At 37.8% G+C, this 22,996-nt stretch overlaps 1 protein-coding gene across 4 annotated transcripts in view; it reads right to left on the bottom strand.

The window, feature by feature from the left end:
• Positions 1-22,996, bottom strand: part of triob (trio Rho guanine nucleotide exchange factor b) — a 93,632-nt gene that overhangs the window by 52,368 nt on the left and 18,268 nt on the right. For all 4 annotated transcript variants that reach the window (XM_055041812.1, XM_055041814.1, XM_055041813.1 and 1 more), the window contains exons 3-7: positions 7,630-7,704; positions 5,390-5,504; positions 3,100-3,292; positions 1,836-1,940; positions 1,228-1,698 (exon numbers count right to left, since the gene is read on the bottom strand). In XM_055041812.1, coding sequence (XP_054897787.1) covers positions 1,228-1,698; positions 1,836-1,940; positions 3,100-3,292; positions 5,390-5,504; positions 7,630-7,704 — 959 coding nt within the window. The remainder of the gene's footprint in view (positions 1-1,227; positions 1,699-1,835; positions 1,941-3,099; positions 3,293-5,389; positions 5,505-7,629; positions 7,705-22,996) is intronic.

Below are 22,996 nucleotides of genomic sequence, written 5' to 3' on the forward strand. Positions count from 1 at the left end.
GTTCACCAGATTGTGAACAGAAGTTTTATCCTTGTGATTTCTGCAGGATTGTGACACATTAGACATCTTTCATTAGCTATGTGAAATGTGTTGGTACTACTTCTAACTAACCAAAAATGTGTGACTACATTTGAAATATCTGAAATTGGCACATGTTTAATGACACCCTCCATTATTTTCTCCATGTTTAATAAATTAGACCTTGCGTCTGAGTATTAGTTGAGCTGGGTATTTTGCATAGTTTACTAAATGAAAATGAAACCTTACAGACACTTGTCAGGCCTTCTTGGTTTGGATATAAAACATATTACAGAGGATTAAGATCTGGAACCCTAGTGCAATGTTCTTTCTTTCTCTCAGATGGTCTTAAATGCTTTTAGTTTGTTTTGACTGATTGTCCTAGTGGTGGATGACCAATGACCTGCAACTGAGCTTTCTAACTCTGACCAGATTGTTTCTGTCCAGAATGACCTGGTCCTTTGGAAATTCAATTATGCCCTGTCAAGCCCCAGAACAAAAACCAAGCCTCTTCCCTAATTCAGTCACATTTTTTTCTTATTCAAGTGTTTTTCTTTATTTTATGAACTGATGGGATGCCTTGGTTTTGTTGCATCAGTCCAACCCACGTTCTCCCACAATAATTGGAATTTGCCAGTAGGTTTCTGGAGACAAAACCTGTAATTCTCCATCACTGGTGGAATCCTACTCATAAGTCTCCATGGACCCCTTTATGGTTATTAAACAAAAGATGGTGCAATCAGGAAGTGACAAACATTCAATGGTTTTCTTTATGCCTTTCTTTTTTTTTTTACCATTTCAACAAACTGACTCATCAATATGTGGTTGTATTTCCTTTTGTATCCAAGTACTGTGAGGTTGTTTATAGTCCCATGAAAAAAAGTTCAAAATTGTAATGTCAGCTTTGGTCACAGGACTATAACATCACTTGAGACGTTGTGTTGTAACCTCGAGCTACAAGAGTATTGATAATCTTCTTGCTTTATCTGGTCGATGTTCAGAAGGTTAGCGAAGTACCATGATTGAACTGAATCATTTTAAGGAGAAATGAAGCTTTGATATTTGTGTGTCCATATCCAGATGGGGATATTGTGCGTAAAACAGGTCAAAAATCCATGGATTAACCAGATCATTTGTTTTTATCTTCAACTAGCACACAGTAACTGTGAAACATTCCAACATGGACAAATTAAAGAGGAGTGCTCTGACCTTCTCAGCGTCCTGCTCAAAGAGCCGCAGCTGGAAACACTGGTCCAATTTCAGCTTCCTCATGTGCCACAACTGCTGCAGATTCTGCCGCGTCCCGTGGAGCTTATCCAGCAACGCCGTCACTTTAGAAACCAGATTGTGCGCGTCTGCGTGTGCATGAAGACCATGATGGTGGTCGTTGGAGTCTCCGCTGGCTCCAACGCCACGGTTACTGTAACCCCCGTCACTGCCACCCCCAACCCCTGCAGTCTGCAGCTGTAGCCTCTGGAGCAGTCTTCGGCCCTGCGTATCAAGCTCCTCTATCGACGCCTTTGTAGCCCTCTTCTTCAGCGCAGCATGCTCCTCCATGAGCCGCCGAGCCCCCTCCAGGTCCCGCGGGAGATCACGCTGGGACAAGGTTTCCTGGAGCTCTTCGAGGCGTGCCAGCGCTCGCGCTGCGTCACTGGCAAAAGTCTCGAAGGAGAGGCGCACCTGGAATGAAAAGGGTCTAAGCTGGAAATTCAATTGTATCACAGCAGGTCTTAGGTAATTCTAAAAAGTTTCAACCAATTATTAAATTAGCTCCACCACAAAACTGCAATTAAATAGAAAAGTGAAAACATCAAAACCTCAATCCAGTCATCATGGTTGTACTCTAAGCTGCCGTCAAAGTCAGCCGTGAGCTGGGAAGGGTCAACAATTTTGGTCAAACCCTCCAAGGACACCATCACTGTCTGCAGAGGGTTAGCAAGATAGAATAAAAAATGCATTAATAGATTGTGACTAAATCAAGGAAAATAAAAAAAAAACAATTAAGATAAAATAAAGAAAAAAAAAGAAAAGAAATCACTGGAATTTAATCTTCTTTCTGCTCTAAACTTTTCAAAACATCACCCTTATATTAAATAAAGAATTTCAGGAAAAATATGCAACTCCTCAGCTAAATATCTGAATTGTTTAAAAAAGGTATGCTGAAAAAAAAAGAAGAAATTATGTTTTCATTAATAAAAGTGAAACACAAGAATATAAACTAACAGGAAGCAAAAGCAGAAGGTGCTGGGTTTAATGGAGGGAGGTAGACATAATAAAAACACCTTTTAAATTGGCAGATTTTAAACTGGAGCTGAGGTCGGCTTTTGTTTTGAAAGTAAACAGCCACATCTATGAGAATATTCACATTAATTATACTGCTACAAGAAAGGCGGATATCTGAACCTTTTCAAGGAAGTGCTTGTACAATAATAAATAATGAAATGTGGGAAGAATTTTTCCTCTGTGTGAGTGCTTCTATAATTAATAGCAGTTTGTTTTATCTACCAGTAAACTGAAGGGCAGCTGGGATTTGCAGAGAAAACATCTTCTTCTTCAGTAACGATCAGCAGCAGTTGTGAAAACTTAACAGGATTACATGTTGCGTCCATCATGATTATCTCCCTCTGGACCTGAACTGTGTTGCCAATCTGAGAGAACAGCATCCTGTTTGGGTGTGGAGTAAAACTGACACTACGTTGCAGAAAAAAACTAAATGGACAGCTATGGAAGTATAAAAGTGAAGTTAGGATGAAATTCTTTCATTGTCCTATTTATCCTGGTTCTGTGGTAACTGGGTCAGAACTAAATATACCAGCTACACATGGCCACACGGGACAGAACACTGCTGCTGTCACAGTGCAGCAGTCCAATCTCAGCCAATCAGGGGTGAGACTGGTACTTTTCAAATCTGATTTTGAAATAATGATAACTGCAACTATATTTGGAAAGAAATAATCAGAGAAATCCTACAAATTATGTCTCTATATAAGACAGTAACAAGTAATAAAGTTTGCAAAACTACTGCTATGATCACTAGTGAAAAGGGATTGGTTTTGCTCTGAGTAACAATGCAACACTCACCTCAAATTCAAACTTGGAGCTGCCAAAGTTGGTCCTCTGCTTCTGCCAGAAGTTGTCTGGCTTGATGATGAGGGCAACGTGGATGCAAGACGGGAAAGATTCCTGCAGGATCTTCAGCAGAGGTTTGATGCTGTCCCACTTGGAGCCACGCATGTCCACAATGACCGTGAAGCCATGTCGGGCCACCTCCTCACTGACGAACAGATTGCAAAATAAAGATGCAAATTATCTTCTAAATTACTGAAATAAGATATATTAGGGAGAAAAAGAGTCAAAGTTAAATATTATCCCAGCAAAATATATTTTGTACAAGATTTGTTGTAGCTGCAAATATGTGAGTTAAGTGGTCCTGTCCTCCACTGCATTTGGAGATGAAGAAGAAGAAGGGAAAAAAAGCAGTTAAAAACATTCGAGGGTTGAAATTTCCACTGCTACTCACCCGGAGTCATGCTGTTGAACAAGCCCATAAAAGGTTATTTCTTAGCATTAAAGGCTATGCTCTAAATGTGTCTAGCTGTAACAGAGACAGACGCAGGCCCTCCTGCTCTATCTCACTCTGACCTCACTCTGAAAACAGAGCATTGGCCAAATGGGGAGAGAAAATAGAGCGGAGAGAAAGAGAGAGAGAGAAAGAGAGAGAGAAAGAGCTGACAGAGAAGAGTGGGGAGATGAAGAAGAAAAATGGTAGCAGAGCTAGCGTAAGGGTAAGGGAAAAAGAATAAAACTGAGAAGGAAAATCTGTCACTCCACTGAGTAACTACACCTCCATTCTTAAATGGTAACCGAAGACATCCAACTTCAGCATCTGACATGTTCTGATCAGTGGTCAGACTAAATTTTTCTGAACCACAACCCACCATACATAAGCGCTGCCAGGTTGCAGTCGTAACAATATTATTGGTTCTGGAAGGTGTGAAGGTTGTTCATTCAGCCTGTAACCACAGAGAGAAGTCAGCAACTGACGGGAAGCTGAATGCATTGCTGCAAAACGTATCAAAAAATGTTGGTAGGCTGTTATAATAGATATTTAAAATTCGGTGAACTTAAAAGATTTCCAACTAATTTATATCAAAATAAATAGAAAATATGACAATAATTATTTGGTCAGCTCATTAACCGATCCATTTATTTCATCTTTGTTATCTGAAAGTCAGCTGAGAAAGAAAGAAAAAAAAAACTTGATTACTAAGGAATAAATTGGATATTTTGAATTAGTAGTTTTGGATAACAAATTTGCTTGAAACCATTAATGCAGAATATCAACAGAGCAAAGCTCAGTTAAAGTCGTCTGTAAGTTTTTATACACCACTGTACAAGCTTAAACACCTACTAAAATAAGTGAACACCAAACGGCTCTCGTTTTGCCTCTGCTTCCTTAGAAAAGTCTTAGAACGCTAAACACTATTTTTGCTGCGACTAATTTGAACCACCTCTCACCTCCAGACAAATGTCGGAAATACTAAGGTGAGAAACACTTAAAAGCACTCGACCTGCGCAGCACTAGAAAGTGCGGCACTGAGAAGATCAGAGGCTGCAGAACAGAGGAGAGCAAACTGCAACTCCAAGCTAATCACCAGTGAGGCCAAACAGAACAGCCTGGAGCGATGTGTTAAAGGTGTATTCTGAGCTGTATGTAAGTTCATGGTGCAGCTCTGAACATTATTCCTGTGGCGACATGTTTGAGGTTTTTGGATGCAAATCTTTGCGACAACAAAGCAAATATGGGAGCAGGAGAGAATAACCAGTACATGTGAAAAACTCACATGTGAAAGAAATGGAACTATGAGACAATGCTGAATTGCTACCAGCTCCTTCCAAATAACAGCAGACTCAAAAGGAAGGGGTCAAAGAGGTCAGATCTACCAATTAAACAAGTTTTTTCTCAAAGCTGAGCTGTAATTAAAGACAGAAATTGAAAACATAGAAGGTAAGAACTTCAAGAATCTATATGAAAACCCTTAGACACTTTGCAGCTTAAGGTTATTATTTAAACCAGGCAAGGTGGGAAAATCTAGCAGTGACGTGTTGCGTGTGTGTGCACAAGGTGTTTTATTCTGCATCTTTAAAATCAGGCGACATTGTCAGTAAATAACATAAAATAATAAACATTTTGCTTATTTGGAAGTCAAATAGCAACACAAGTTGTAACTGGAGTCACCAATCAAATCTTTGTAGCCATTTTCAATCTCCAGAGAGGCTTGACTTGCACATACCAAGTCCTGACTTTTCTTTAATATCTACTTCTTCAATGTATCTCCAATCTGGTCTCATATCCACTCTAATATCTTACTTTGGAATAGTAGCCAGGTATGCTACAAGCCTGCGGAGGTCATCGGGTCTTATTCGGTCGTGGTTGCTCCTTGCTGGAAAAGTGAGAATTGGACCTCCACGTCTGTCTCTGCCACCTTCGGACACAATGAGAAAGAAAATCGGCAAATTACATCATCTTTGATAATTAGACAAAATCCAGGGTCATCTCTGAGGACTCTGAAAGGGACTGAAAACCTCAGATATAAAAAAAACACAATTTCACTCAAGCTTCTTCTGAACTAAGTTAAACAGATCAACCAACTAACTTTACATTGTATTCAAAGGCAGTTTTGCTAGTAAAGAAAAACATATTTAATTAAGTACATAATTATGAACTGACTACTGAACAAAGTGCCTAAGTGATGGGCGATAACATTGTGTTTGTCCCTGAACCATCTGTTAATATGCCAGTGATTAGTCATGGCCACGCTGAGTCAAACTAAAGGGTAAGGGTCAAATTGCTCTGACGATGACACAAACACAGTGTGCTTAAAAACAATGACAAATGATGCCAGTACCATTTGAAAGTCAGTGTAAAATTAATCGACTCTCCTATTGACAAAAACAACCCAATCTTTCCCTTAAAATTGCTTAACTTTTCTTTTTAGAAATGACTGATGCTTTCTTCAGATGCATTCTTCTGGCTAATCCTCCTTAGCGTGAAAACTCATTTGCTAAGATAACTAGTCAATAAATGCTAGAACAGAATTTCAGGAAATCAGTGCTGAATAAAATGCCTAGCAATTTTATCTTTTGTTAATAAGCTAAGCCAAGAGTAGAAATCACAGCTTTATCAATTGCAGCAAATCACCCAGTTTTTGAGCACCATCATACTACCACCACTGTTTATCTGGCTCCCTTTATAGAATGTTTTACATTTCCCTCATTGGACAGAATATTTTTTAATGTCTCTGGGATCATTAAGATGTTTTTTGGGGCATTTTTCTTTCAGCAGTCATTTATGCTAATCCTTTGTGGAAACCTTTGTTTTTTTTGTTATTGTTGAATTTCAACACTGACCTTAAGTAAAGGAAATGAGTCCTCCAGTTGTTTTAGATACTGTTCTTTGTTATTTTATTGCATCCTTGATGAATCATTAGGTAGGCCAGTGACTGAAGGCAAGGCCGATCACTGCTCTATTTTTTTCTCCTTTTATGGATATTGACTATAACAATGGTTTTCTGAAGTCCCAAAGCCTTAGAAATAGCTTTGTTACACTTTCCAGACTGAGAGTTATGTGTATCTTTGGTCACTTTTTTTTTTTTTTTTTAGATTGGGGCATGACTTTTTTCATATAGATATTATTAAGTTCGCCAGGCCTCTCTAAATATTTGTGACTCTAGGTTAATACGTTCAGACAAGTCCTGGCAACGTTGCTCTTAGTTACATGTGTCAACTTTCTAAAACAAGAAGGATCTGTTTGCTGGGTGGTGGACACCTGGATCAGCTAGATGCACAAATGACAGGGAACTGTCCCTTTAATTCATCCAACACAGAGGTTGGCTTCAGAGATCATGTGAATTGCCCCCCAGGGCAACTTCTAAAAGTAGCACTTGACACCATGGCGCTCTGTGAAACAGCAATGGAATTAATTGTTTTAAATTAAAACTGAAGCAGCAGTGAAGAAAATGAATTAGTGTCTAAAATGAGTGGCAACTGGAGCAATGCCTCTGCAGTCATCTAAAAAATAATTGGGAGGCTCAATGTATTACTCAAGATCCTTGAAATAAAAGTTTAAAAAAAGGCTTGGTGACATAGTGGTACACCTAATCTGACATAGCACTAATGCTGCTCTATGAATTTAAAACAGTAGAGATATTAGAACTAGCGTTAAATAAAAATACAATATGGAGACCTGTTAAAATCCACAACACATGTTGTTCCAGGTATCTGATTAGTTTTTTAAATTATTTTATTTTATAAGTTTATCTTTGATAATATTTACTTTACCCTATTCAAAAGTATTGTAAAATCAAAATAACATTTTATTTTAAAGCCAATAATCTTATTAGATTTACTTAAATCTGAATGAAAATATCAGTTTATGCAATTATTTCTATGGATTGTTCTAAAAAAATAAATAAATCAAACCATAAAAGGCAGAACTAAAGTGACTCCCCTAATTTAATTTGTAATGGCAGACTTTTCACTGATCATTACAGCTGATGACAGATAATAAAAAAGTCAGTATAAAAATGGGATGCAGAAAGTGTGACTGACCTGAGAGAAAGGCAACCTTCTCCTTGAGGATAGGAAGCACATCAATCGCCTTCATGTCCTCATTGCGATGAAACCCTGAAAAAATAAATGAAAATATAGCCAAAAAGGTAAGTCAAGATAATTCTCTGTGCATTTGATTACCTGTCAAGATTAATTCAATTTATACATCACAGCCTGAGGGGAAGTTGGATCTGCTTCAACAGAGAAGCTGTTTAATTATTATGTCAGTTTGTCAAATGGGCAATTTAAATCCAACAAAGTTAATGATTTGTTTAGTCTCTGTAATGAAGGTGACTCTGATCTGCAGAAAAATGTAAGAACTTCTTTTTTTGTCCATTTTCCCAAAAAAGTTTTCATTCTTTAGTTCAGAAGATTTTATGACAATGAAAAAAAGAGAAGATGTGATAACATTTCACTGCCTCGTTTGCTTTTGAGAACAAAACTGCCAACAACAGTTTTAGACTATGGTACATACTGATCACTGTGCAATAATGCATGTCAGTGCTGCAAGCAGGAGAAGGTGATAACACCAGAAAGCAGGACATGTCAGTGGCCACATGGGTCCGGTGAAAGCTGCAAAACATAGCAAGTCAAGCAATATTCTTTTGCTTTTGTTTTAGCTTAGCTTGGTGCCAATATGTTTGTCAGCCTGGCCTGGGTTTTGTGGTGGTATGCCCCTCAAATGTCAACCTCTCTGCCTCAACTGCTCAGCAGATGGTTCAAGGTTTACTGCAAGGGAGCAAAATGCAACAGCAAACCACACTCACACCAAAGGGTCCTCGTCAACTGTGTAGTAATTTGTGCCTGTCAGATCAATCCTAAATGCTACTCAAGTTTCCTTCTATCCTATTTGACTGTCATAATGCCAGTATATCTATACATGATTATTTTAAGGTATTTTTAAGGACACAAAAATGTAACACTACACAGAAGATATGAAAACAGCAAGAAAGAGATAAAGATCAGCATAAATTCAAATTGATATCATAATTTTATTGTGAATTATATAAAACCAAGTAAACCTGTGCAAAACAGCAGACAGCTAAAACAATCTAATTCTGGAGATCTTTCTCTAAATATATGGGACGTAAAACATTGTGGTCAGATGAGACAAAAAACAGTGATTATTTATGCCAGTCATGTAATGTTTACATGTTTACTCTTCTCTAAATCTAAAAAATCACATAATCCCAGAACAGAAGTATGAAGCATGACGGTGGAAGTATAATCATCAGCTATAGCCATAATAAAGAAGAAAGACTAAAGAACTACAATTCCTGGTGTTTGTGGCTTCCCTTTTTGTTGATTTAAACTACAATGAGATGATCAGATCCAAGATAAAGTTAAACAGACAAAAAAAAAAACTTAAAAATTAGCACAGCCAGATGGATCTAAGTACTGTAATGGTCAATCTAATAATACAGAAAAACCTGACCGCCTGTTTTATTCTTTCAAACTTAAAGTTTTTACAATCTTCCTCTGATTTTTTCATCTTTGAAAACTGAAGCACCTGTTTCGAATCCATTTATTTTCTTTTGCTCGCGCACACAAAGACAAGTGGGAAGTCTACACTTTGTTTGAAAACAGGTGTGTGTGTGAGAGAGTGTGGAACATCTCCACATCACAACAGAGAGAAATGCTCCTCTTGAATGTCTGACCACATGTGTGTTTCCTGTCAAGGGTGCCCAGACACACGCATTCTGCACCATGGTGGTTTATATAATATACTGATTCCAGCACACAGCTGGTACTGACCTCTGATAAAGTGCTGCAGTTCTGGTTTTACTGTTTTTCTCCACCTTTATGAACTCTACATCAGGCCAAATCTGGCAGAGAGATGAGAGCGGTACAGACGAGCAAGCAACAGATGTGACTGTCACCCAACTTTTGCACTGTGTCCTGCCTGGACAGCAGTGGAGTTTGAAAAGCAGAATAAAATGCTTCTAGATCAAAATGCCCAGTTGCTTGTGATGCCAATGCAGTTAAATAAACACACTCACACAACGCATCTCATGATTTCAATCATGTTTATATGCAGTGACATAGCATAGAATATTCTATGGAAGTGAAAAATTGCCAAACCCATTGTGATTCATAAAACTGCATCATTGCTTCTCACTTCAGATGTTTACACAAGGGCACAAAGTGTTATTTTCTTCCTCCTGCACACAGGCCTTCAGTTACACATTTGCTAAGAACAAAATAAACCTGTTCAATTCCAGGTTCATAGCACGCTCATAATGACAACAATCCATTTAACTGCTACTGTGCACTTTGTCTTTTCATAGAAGGCAGAGGATACACCATGTCCGACCAAGAGAGGTGTTTTTGCAATATACCTTCAAAGGAACACATTTTAACAACTGAAGGAATCTGAGACAGATTTATAAAAATAAGATTAAGCTATTTGGTTTCCTGGCAGAGACTTGACTATTTGGTCTGCTCCATAAATTTTTAACAGTGTTGAGATTGGGGTGATTCAAGGAGTTCGCATACTTTATCCTTACCAAAATGGGTTTAGCAGTGTGCTGGATCACTGTGCCACAGGAACACTCAATTGCACCCTCCATTAGTGGATGGCACAATATAAAGTGTTACCATCTGCGGTAACACTACATTTGACGATGCGTGCATAAGACTGACATGACACTGTCTTAAAAGTGACATGAAGACGAAGGAGTCTTCATGAATGTTTACGACCGTTGTCATGAAGTGTCAATCGGTAAATAATCAAACTTATAATGCAAAATTGGCCATTTTAATGGACTTTTGAAACAAGTTTAATGAAACTTTGCCTTAAAAGTGTCATTGCTAAACAGCAACATAAACCAACCAGGCTTGAGTGTGAACAGTGTTCCCAATGTTCCAGAATTTCCCGGTTTATGACACACTCGTGGTTCTGGTAATTACTTTGCTGTTCTTAGTCAATTAAAGCTCATTTAATTTAATCCGCAATAAACTGAAGCTTCTGCACCCATTTTCTTTATTTTTTATTTTGTTTTATTTTAGAAAGTATTTAGGTTGTGCTCAGCATTATCAATTCATCTTGAATAAGTAATAGCAAAAATTTGATGTGAAATATTGAATTGAATTACCAAGCCGGTGATGGGTGAACATCAATTTCTGCAGGACTTAAGATTTTATCGCAGCTAAATGTACAGTAAGTCAGGAAGTCGGCTTTGTAGACTCAAAGGCTTTTTAGATATTTGTGAATACAGAGAGAAGCATAGACGCAAACAAATATATTTGCATGTGCATTTTAAGTTTTTGCACATTTAAGACATTTTTTTCAGATTAAAACAACAAGGTAGGCATGTTTTTTTTGTCAAAGCCATACTAATGTATTAAAATGTTTTAGTAGTTTTTGTGTCTGATGTGATATTCTGATCTTCAATGTCAAAATTTCATTAAGAGGGAAGGGGGAAAGCGTAAGTGACACAAGAGAAGGGTTGAAAACATCAGGCCTATGCTAATCTTGTAATTAAATAGTAATTCCCAACTAAACATGGCACATAAGCAATCCATTGTGTTCTTCAAGTAGCAAACAATGATATTCTGGAAGTGATTGCGGGTTGATATATTGTTTCGCTCTACAGTTATCCTGTTCATCATGATTACACTGATATATGTGTGGCAGCAGTCAAGCAAACTGCACTGTAGCATTTCAGCAGCTTTGTGTTGCAAGTTGAATAACGTCTGTTCTGTAGCAGCATAGACACAGTCAGCTTGTAATTTGTCTGAGTTGAAAGTTACAGTGTTGTGTGCTAAAGGATTGGAATCATGAGGCATGATGGGATGCACAGCTGCATGTTGTGCATGTGAATCAAGGTACAGCGTTCCAACTACATGGACGCCAGACACAGATAAACATTTGTAGCTCCTAAGTTTGGTTATTTCAGCACATTTCAAGCGGTGCACTCTTAATCTTGGTACCTTATAGAGCTATTTGACTTGCCAAACTATTTCTAGACATCACAGAATTTTCGCCCCAATCCAATTTCCAAGTTACCATCCAGCAAGCTGTATTCCTTTCACATTGTTGCTTTCTTCTCCCTTTCTCCCTTCTTACACATAAAGACACACATGTATTGGTCTTGTCTGTTTCCTGCTCCCACAGCAGAGGCACATCTAGCACCCACTCGTCCACTCCTGCCCAGCTCTGTGACCTTCGTCCAGGGCCAGCAGGGGAGCGGGGGACTGTGGTGAGCTCAACTTTCATCATGTTTCTTATATTGTTGCTGTTACAGTGTGGCTTACAGCAAAAATAACACTTTGCTCTTACCGCAACTCCCTCGACCTGAACTTAACCCCTGAGCAGAACACAAAAAAGGAGAGCGGAAAAAGAAGAGAAAAGGCAATGAATAAGTTATAACGGATGAAAACGGTGGAAACAAAAACCATCCTTTTTGTGGTACAGCTCTCACTCTGGGCTTAAATGCTTGGTGTGCAGTCTGCAGAGTGGTGTCTCCAGATAAAACAATGCTATGTTTGATTCACCAAATTTGTATTTGTGTGTAATTAGATGTGCTTAAAATGACCATAAAAGAGAAGACTTCACATCAAATTCGCTCTCATAGCTGAATATCAAGCACCCTTCCTACAAAAAAATCTATTCTATTAACTTCACCAACCTATTGGAGCAAACTGTGCTACCCAAAAGGCAAATGGTCTACATACAATCCTTGACCAAGATGTGACATGCATTAATAACTCATATTGGACAACATAATAACCAATCCCTGGGGATGGTGATGTGAACAATGCTTTTCTCAATTTCTATAAATCCCACGGATTAAGAGCTCTCTCCATGAGACACTCATCCTTCAAAAGAAGGGCAGAGCGGGTCTTCAGGTCACTTCTGAACTTTGCAGCCGCACAATGCAGTTGGGCATAAACAATGTTTACTATCAGCAGCCTGGTGCAAGCCAGTGAATGTGCATGTGATGATGGGTTCACTGAGCTCTCAGTGAAACCAGAGAAGGGCATGGCCAGAGTTTCTAAAATCTATAATGAACTATCTGTGCTCTCACAGTAGCACAGTGACACACAGCGCACAAAACCTGGATGTCGTCTTGTTAGAAATCAGTTGTGTGTCAGAAGACGAGCTATGTAATGTTGTTTTATATTTTTATGCTTAAAGTGCATCTCCAGATTTTGCGTACGTCACTTGATGGTACACCTGCTCCTCAGATGGTTCCATGTCTCTCTGAGTCAGAATAATAAACTCAGTGTGCAGCTACAATTTTTTTTGTTTTGTTTTTATTAGTCATCTCATCTCTATTCCCTTTTTGCTGAGCTGAATAGTTTGGCAATAAAAATTCTTAAAGTTGCCCTCGAACTCACCACTGGTAACCCACTGGAGCAGCTGCCAGCACTATATGTACTCAACAAAACTAATGCTGGCAAATCTTATTCCAGTAGTCTCGGTTTTCAGAACTCAGAAGAAAAAAGTGCTTCTACAATCAGCACTGAATCGAGAATGATCTAGAATTAATAATAATAATAATAATAATAATAACTTTGTGCTCTCACACAAGAAAAATACCTATTTTTTCCATTGACAAAGTGTAAATCAGGTTTCAGTAGACAATATCACAAAAAATATGGGTTTTCCAAGCTATGAAAAAGCCAGATTTTGGGGGGAATATTTACAATTTTTGATGACAATGTCTTAAAAATATAATAAAATGTATGATGAAAATACAGACTTTTTCTTAAGTTGCTTCCCTGCAGCTAATGCTAACAGCAGATAGCAGCAACTAAACTCTTCAGTGCAGACATCCTTACTGAAAAAAGACTCAGAATTAGTTATTTAGGTATTTAAAGGAAAATATGTCTTCCTGTTCATTCTTGATGGCTGCTACTTTTAAATAGCTTCTGACACTTTACCAGAAAACAGGTATGCTAAATGTGTTATAACAAAGTTTTCAACCTCAGCTTGCCAGACAATATACTGGAAATATTGACAGCCTTCAACAAATCAGATCTGATGCGCCTTATTGTGATCAATAAAATGTTTGAGAAGCCATGAAAGCAAACAACAACCTGCACCAATGAAACCAGACTCATAGGTTGTTGAAAAAACTTTGTCAGCCATGGAAATTATGAATTCCAAACATATCAGAAGATATATCAAAATTCAGAGCCCTATTTTTTTTTCAAACCATTGGAAAGTGGAATATCTCTTCACACCACTGCATTTGTTTTTACAAGTTTGTTTTGGAAGAGCAAAAGGATTTTAGCAATTGCTCTAATTAGATAACCTCGGACTACAAATCACTGTTTGTGGAAGGTGAACCCGTTTTTACTACCTGCCTAATTTGTCTTTCTTCACAGGCACTTCTAGGTCGCACCTGTGCTTAAGACTGAGGCCAGCTGTCCTGTTTACCCTGCCTCAGCAGCACCTGGCACTGATGTACTGGCTAGCAGGCTGTAGCTCTGCAAGGCTTACAAAGTGTTGTTGAAACAAGTTGCTTCTTATATTCCTCCCTTATCATTTGGTAAAGACATGATGAACTGCAAAAGCCTTGCTCACATTCTTCTGAAATGCTTCTGAGACAACACTGTTACAAAAACTGCAATATGCCACTTTATACTGAGATCTAAAAATTATGTTTCGTATTTTAGTTCCTCAAAAAATGAAATTAAGCAGCTCACATAGAAGAGTATTAATTTTATTAATCACATAAAAGCAGAAGCCATGAATTGCTCTTACAGACTTGTGCACTGAAAAGAGCTACTTCTTAATAAACATCAGTTTGCAGTTATTTGCAAAAATCACCACAATACAGGTATTGCTGCAGATGTTCAAGAATTTTCCACACAGCATCTGTGCTTCATTAGGTATTTTAATTCAGCATAAGTTGTGCAAAGGTCTGCCCACAAATTGTAAAAAGTGCATTTCATCCATGAAATAATTTAGTATTTTCAAAGTTCTCAGTGCATGTAATTAATGATTCATCTGATTGCTTCTTCTTCCCTCCTCTTCTCTCCAACAGTTTTCAGGATTTGAAGAGAAACTGGATCAGCTGCATTTGCAAAGCAATAAATGGAACTTGCAAAAATTATTACTAAAATCTGGAACATGTCATGCACATTGTCTGCTTATCTCTTTAGCTACTCATAATCTAAGATTGTAAAAAAAAAAAAAAAACGAACGAGGAAAACAACAAAAAAACAAAAAAACAACATCCTACCTGATAGTCTGATCAGGGTTTTCCCTGCCTGGGCATACTGCCAGCTGTGGTTGTCCAGCAGTGCCATTATAAACTAAAACCCTCCATAAACTGGCCCAATCAGCAACGGTCTAACCAACATCCTACAGATGTTTGCACTCTTTATTCCAACTTCCCCACGATACATTTTGCTTTGTGGCACTAAGGCAAATGAACAGTGACTGTGACATAGACTGGTCAACGCCCTGCCACCCACTGAGCTACAGAAGGCTAAAAGGCCTGCCAGCTCCTTTTTGCCATCTCCTACTGGCTTTTCTTTGCCTTGTCCCCCTGATGTCACTAACCCCTCCCCAAAATGAGATTTAGTATCAGGCACCGCATTGAATTTAAACCGTTCTCCCCTCCAAATGTGCTTGGCTATTTACTGACAGGAGAGGAAAAAAAAATCTAAGCTGACAAAACATTTGCAGTGTGTGTATTAGTCTGTGAATAAGCCTCTATAATGACCAATTGTAATCTCTCTTGTATTAAGACTGTTTCGCTGGACTCGGTTATTAATTTCTTAGCATTTTCAAATGTGCTTCATGACATTTCAAGGCTGTAGACATCCAATGATTAAGTCCCAGATCTCATTGTATTCTCTGTTTTTTTTTTTTTTTTTTTTTTTTTTTTTTGAGATTGTGTTAAAAGAAGTTAAATATACTATACAATTAAATACACAAGATGAACATAAACCAGAAACAAGCTAGCACATACAGACACATATTGACAGCTAGCCATCAACATTTCTAAAAGATGTTTCAGGCAATAAATAAATAAATAAATAATTCCTATTGGCAAAAAATGACTGAAGCTACTATTTTAGGACTTCTTATTCTAGCTTCCTCACTATACATTTTAGGAAGGTGATGATTTGTCAAATTTTCCAGATTACTCAGGTTTAAACATAAAGATGGAGCACGTTACAGAAGCCTACTTTCTATGGACAGGTTGCTTGATACAGGGTCATGGTTCATTCTGTCAAAATGGTCATTTTGGGGGATATTTGTGTTAAAAGTGAGAAAATGCACTACACTTATCTGCTCATAGCAAACATTTAAGCAACATTTTAAGCAATGAAAGGCCAATGTACGTAATAATCAGACAGCTTTAAAAACACAATAACACATGACCTAAAAAAAAAATAATGCATCACTGCATCCACATAATGCATGGCTAGGTGTTATATTACCTACCAGTTTTGCTTGCAGACTGCATGGCCAGCCTTCCCTTTCTTTTCCTAAGAAATCCCATGTAGTGTAAACGGAACAACAAGGTCAAAGCAGCCATGTCTTGTATTATTAATAGCAATCTAAACAGCCAAAATATGCTCCAAAAACTGCACTCCCAATAGTTCCAAAGATGCACAATATATACTTCACTTTCCCCAAGCTTTTAGTATTTTCAGAATTATTAAAGGCAAATCAGACACATTCCATTTCAATGGTGGTCTTCTTGTACTTTAGCAGGGCGTTGAAGCTGACAGCCTGCAGCCTCATGTGACTGTGAGATCACACGGTTGTACGTGTATTATAAAAGGCCAGGTCATGAATGTCATGACTGATCCTGTTGGAATAAATAACTGGGAAGGATTGTCACCTCTTAGAAAGTGAGACAGGGTAAGCAGCAACGCATGAGCGAGCGTAAAATAGGTCACACCATTCAAGCTGTAAATATACATGACTCCAACGACCTGCCAGGTTTAGTTTGAATACATATGCAAAGTCATGAATTGCATCATCCTCAACTGAATTGTGTTTCACGCTGCATTTAGAAACAGTTAGATTTGCTAATTGCTGTCCTCCATGGTGAGACAAGTTTCAATTAATACAAACCAATGACATCATATTTTGTAGTCTTTCATGTATTTTAATATCAAACCAACAAGATTTCTTGTCGGTTTGGTACTATAAAATTGGTCTACAGTACTATAATTGCAAAGGATTTACTTTCATGTGAACTGTCAGAAGAGCAAATAAGCTGTACAAAAATAATGCAACATCAGAAGCAAGAAGAACAGATATAGGTAAAGTCTAAGATCATTCACATACAAAAACATTGACAGAACAACATCCTACTCTGCTGCTTTACTTTAGTTATGCCTCTATAGCATAAAAAAATCAAACTTGATCATGTTTTTGAACATTATCAACAGGACAATGAACTTTCCAGGCAAACAATGGCGCTTGCTGTTACCTCAAACACAGTGTCCATGTAATGGTTTACACTGTTTCTGCAGTAGAAAAGCTGAATGAGAGAGTCTGACTGAGGCATAAAGGCCTTTTTCAATGCTGAGCAACCATGGGCATCTGTCTTCCCATCGCAGTATGCAATATAAACTCACTGTGCAGCCAGCTGAACTGCATCAACTCATCAATGAAGCAGAGCCGAGGATGCTTTGTACGGCTGTGGGGACAACCAATCAGCAAGCTGCTTTGAACCAAAGCCCCTGCCTGTTCTGCTGCGCAATGAAACCAAACCAATAAACCAGAAAACACTGAATGGCACTTTCCAAGCAAGGGAAACAAATAGACGGGTGAATGCCTCTGTGATCAACTGTTACTAAGCTGCTCAGGAGAGAAAGAGTACAGAAAAGGAAGGGGAAAAAAGAAAGAAACTGAGCATGGAAGTGACAAAACAGTTTTGACTGGGTGTTATTTATTAAACCAAAGTGTCACGAAATCCGATTTGGATTTCAGCAGAGTATGACCGACAGTATGAGAGAAGTAAATTCAATTTTTATCTGCTTTAAAAAAAAGCAGATATTAATAACATCTGCATTCTTAATATCAAGAAAAACACCTAAGCATAAATGATGATGCAAAGAAAAGTCATACTGACATTGCAGACCACAAAGCGAAGACAGGACTGTAGAAGCCTCAGTGCATCTCAGGTAAAACACAAAACCTTTGAGCTTTAGTTGTTATGTTACAGACTTACACCCAGGCTGTCAGGGCCCTAGAAAATTGAAAAGTGTAAAATGTTTTAATTATATTTAAATTTAAGTTACACCTACACAATAAATCCTACAAACTGTTCAGCCAAATCTAGGAAAGAAAATGTGATAGCTTCCAGGGACATTTTTAGATAAGTGTACACATCACACAAAGTGCTTTTTTTTGTTTTGTTTTGTTTTTGCTTCTCCATACTTTGCCTTTCATTCAAAACACACTTCTCTGGTCATTTCCTGATTACAGTCTCCTTGTTTCTGTCCTCAACTTCCCTCCATGTAACGCCATTGTGCTGTGAATAGTTTTGCACTAGACTTGTCCACAACAAAGACCAATGTCCTGCTGAGTAAACACACAGCAGAGAGCAAGCTACATGTCCAACGCTTGTCTCCATGACAGGAGGTAAGTACTTCACTGTTGTCACAGCTCTAAAAACAACTGGTTTATAAAAACAGCACGCTACGAGACTATCTGATGGAACATCTGACTGGCCTGCACAAGTAACCACATGCACGTGCATACAAATACTCCCTGAAAGTGACTGGTGGTCATTCAGAGAAGAATTGTTTTCCTCCGCTCAAAATTATAATCCACAGAGCCAGACAAACATCACACAGGAGCACATGAACTGCGCTGGCAGACGAGTGCTTACAATTTTGCTGCTGATTTACACCAGCATTCCTCCAGAGGAAAATATTTCACGCTAATTCAGCCATTTGAGGAGCTCCAAATCTAATCCTATCCAGCTATTTTCATATTTTGGGATAGTCTCAAGCTATCCCAAAAGGAGAAAGATTTGAGTCAAAAAGATAAATGAAAACAATCAGAGCTGCAACTTTGGGGCTTTAAAACAACATGGAGTGGAACCAGGACTCCACCCTGACTGCACCCACACAGGATACAGTGGGCATCTATGTTGTATTTTCTGTTTTTATCTGCATCACATTCTCACAGAAGAAAAAAAAAACTACACATGGCACAAATGGGCATGATTTCAAGTTAATAACAGTTGAGACTACTATTCAGGTAAAACAAAATCTACAAATAACTTTTTTTCTAACATCTGAGGAAACTATGGGACTATTGTCTTACTTTTTCTTCTAATTTTTCATTAGTCAGTAAAAGGTTCTTAAAGTACAATATTCTCATGTTAAAATACCACAATATCATTGTTCCTGCACAAAAAGCATAAACAAAAATTATATTCTGGTTACAGACAAGCAGAAAGCCACAGTCATTACTAGCATCTTACTAACAGAACTAAACCAAACCAAATTAAAAATATTACAGAATGTATTAGTAATTTCCAAGCCATAACTGTCAGAACTGTGGTACATCTTTACACCAGTGACCCATGTGTCTTTCTAAATCAGATTTTGAACATCCATTTACTCCTATACATAAACTCCAAGGACAAGCGATGAAGGAATATTGAGGGGGGAATATTTGTTTCTTTGTTTAAAGAGTCTGAAATTTTAAAGTGCAGTAAAAGTTACCATAACACAATCTTATATTTACTTGAAGAGTTGGCTATGTCATACAAATTTATTAAAGAAAACATTCCCAACATTCCTGACCTTCATATTTCCATCACTGAGCTCCTGGGAAATCAATACTGACAAGACGATGAAAAAAGAAAAGCTTGCAGGTCACTACACTTGATTTCAGAGTTAAATTTCTCTCTGTTGAGGGTCATGATGTGTATTAGAAGCTAAATAAAATTTCTTTATCTACAACAAGTGTAATGTAGCGTAGTGATGACTAATATGAATAGTTTTTAGATTAGTATTTTACACACTTAAGAACCTGAATGATGGATTAAGCAAACTTTAAACATGAGGCTTTTGCCTGTGACCAGATGTGCTGCAGCATCTGGTTCCTGTTCAGCTAAACGTACATAGGATAGCTCTGAAGCTCTTCTTCAGCTTTATGCAATATAATTCATCGGCAGTGGTTTAGACTCCAGCTTCATCTTCAAATCTTTAGATCTTTGTTCTTTAATCTCTTGCCTGGCATAATATTTCAGTTCAGGAATACATGACAAAACATGCCAATTATTTTGTCTTTTATGTGTGAAACAAATTATGCAATCCCGACCACTTCACAGATCTTCTGTCTTGCATCTTTGACGGTTACACCCCCTTTCCATGTAAACACGGATTGTAGCAGCAGCAGAGGTGAGACGGCATGAGTCACATGCGCTTGATAGTTAGCCTGCAGACCTCTGAAATCTAACTTTAGAGCAGCGTTTTTGCCGCCAAGCACATTAACAAAAACAAAGCAGCCTAAAAATTGCATTTAGTTTCGCTGTGGGACTCTGTAAACATGTCATACTTACAGGGGGGAGCAGATAGGATCTGGATAGACATGTCATCAGCCTGTTTACTCCCTTAAACCACTTAAAGAGCCAGAGAGAAAAATAGCCGCACGACAGTGAAGGAAGCCATCCATAAACGAGCTTCAATGAAAAAGTACTTCTCTAAGAAAAACCCTCTTTTATGCCTTTTACCTCTCCAATTCCTTTATGATCAGTTCCACTGTGAATTATCTTCAAAGAGCATTTGTCAATCATCCTTATGCAACGTGTTCTGCCACAAGAGATCAATCAAATCATTAAGTAACAAAGGCAGAAACTGCCAGCATCAGATCCACTTGATGTGCATGCATTTCTAAACTGAGTCGTGGATTCCCTTGACACACATTGCTAGCATGGACCAAGGCATCTGGAGTTATGCGTTCATTGTCACATAAAATAAAATTTTAATCACTAATCCATTTGCAAAAAGGCAGTGAAAGCAGCATATTCCAATGTCACTTAGTTGAATACAAAAAATATATATATTCCTCAGCAGCACAGTAATCAAGACCTGCAAATGCATCGCCTGACTAGCGTAGATCTGGCATTATAGTGACATCCGTCCCTGCTCCTAGAGCAGCCAAGCATCCTTTATAATCCTCAAGTCAAGGAGCAGCTAGCAAGCACATGAACACAACACATCCCCCTTCGCCCTGTCCCTGACTCTCTGCCTCTCCCCTGTCAGCCCCGCTCAGAAGAGCGATTGGCCGATCCGCATGGGAGAGGCTGATGGCAATTGGATGCAGGAAAGAGCGGAACCTCGTTTTTCTATGCATCAGTGCTCACAAGAAAAAGAGCATGATCTGAGAGGCAGAGGACAAAGATGATGATGATGATGATGATGATGATGATGATGATGATGATGATGATGATGATGATGATGATGATGATGATGATGATGATGATGATGATGATGATGATGTAGGGAAAAGGGATGGCACAAGAATTTAAGGGGGAGGGCATAACAATAAATTACGCTGTCGGGCTAACCTTTATTTGTGAAAAGGCTGTCTACACAACATCAATAATAGATTATGACCATTGCATTGATGCCAGATCTTGCAGGAAAAAAGCACATTCAGAAAGAAGGAGAGAATGTAATGTTGACAGAAGAGAAACTCTACATGACTTCGGGGGTAAATTCAGTGTTCGGCAGATGGAGCTTATTAGCAGATGGTGGCGTATTTATACATCTAATGTGCTTGTTTTTGTGTGGATGTCATGGGGAACGGATCTGAATTCTAATCAGGGGGGAAAAAACACACTACTGGTGAATTTGACAATGACTTTTTGGTGGGGGTGCAGCACATTTTGGTCTCATCTCCTCCTCTCTCTAACCCGCTACAGATTGAAAAACATTTTAGATGTGCAGGAAAGCAACGTAACTTCTGCTCTGCGTTCTCACAATAGCTAAATACATTCATCATTATAGAGTTTACTTATTATTTACTCTTCCAGTAGACATAACAATATATTAACATTTTGCATCATAATTATTATTATGCACTTTCAGCATGGGTAGTGATATCCTTACAGTTTTGTTGAAAGATGTGAAAAATATGGTAATAATATGGAAATAATTATTGCATTTTAGAAATAGCATTAATCCATTTTCCCCAAAGTTGTCATTATTATTACCTTTTATTTGCTTATTTATAATTAGTTTTAGTAATAGCCACATACTGACTCGTAAAGGCACACAAACGATATCTGCTGTTTTGGTTCCTATTTGTTTTTAACCATATTTTCCATTTGTTTTGAGAATGAATCCATATTGTTATTTTCTCTCTGGACATGATATAATTGAGTGATGTAACATATAAAACATTGTAAATACACAATATAGATAACATTTATACAACAATTTGCATAACCATAGCTTGTGCAAGATGTTTAAGTTATCTTTAATGTATAGCACTTTATTTCAGAGTGCTGTATTATTTCTAATGAAAACCGATTAGTTTTAATTATTAATAAGTAAAAAATTCTGGATGTTTGTGTCTCCATTTACTATTTTAGAAGAATGCACAGGCCTGTGTAATTAAGGAGAAATACGTGATGTCTTATACCCAAAGAGTGCTCACATCCAGCTGAAATTTAGCTTGTCACCAAAAGCGTCAAAAATCCAGATTTATTTTATTTATAAACTCTACATCCAGAAATAGCAAGTTTACAAAAGTTTTTATCAAAGTATTTATGAAAATAAATAAAAATGAAAAGCACTGCCATCCGAATAGTAAACATTCAAGAGACATATAAAAGGTAGAAGTTGTCCAAATATAAGTAGATTGAGTAAAGTAATCCAAAATACAAATCCATCGATAAGTTCACTAGAAATAAGTAATTGCAGCTGTCAGGATTCATTGTAACTATTGAAACTGTGAGTTACTTTATTCTTAGCACTCATGCTTAATGCTCCACTCACATCTACTGAGTGATCCAATGAAAGTTGCTTGTGCAAACACACAGCAAAAAAAGCACACAAAGTCAGGATGCTCTGTGGTGTAAACAACATTCATAGGAGCTCACACAGGTGCTGAGAGGCAGATGTGTGTAAACACCCCTCTCTGGACAATACTAGGATGGACACTTGCGAATTCAATGACAGTGACACTATTTTTATTTTTTTCTACAAGCAAGTTCAAATAAAGTTCAACCAAACAATTTGTATTTGTCTCACTGAAGTAGATGATTTGACTGTTACATTAAAATACATCTTCAGTTTGGGTGTTAGGACTTTAAATGCAACCCATAAAGAATTTTATTTTGTTCAGATTGTTTTGTTTTTTTTAACAAAAGTAAAAATTTCACTTGCAAAATACTTATGTATCACTGACTAGCTCTGA

The sequence above is a fragment of the Poeciliopsis prolifica genome, unplaced genomic scaffold (assembly GCF_027474105.1).
Source record: "Poeciliopsis prolifica strain line A6 unplaced genomic scaffold, Auburn_PproV2 SCAFFOLD017, whole genome shotgun sequence".
In the NCBI taxonomy this organism is placed as follows: Eukaryota; Metazoa; Chordata; class Actinopteri; order Cyprinodontiformes; family Poeciliidae; genus Poeciliopsis; species Poeciliopsis prolifica.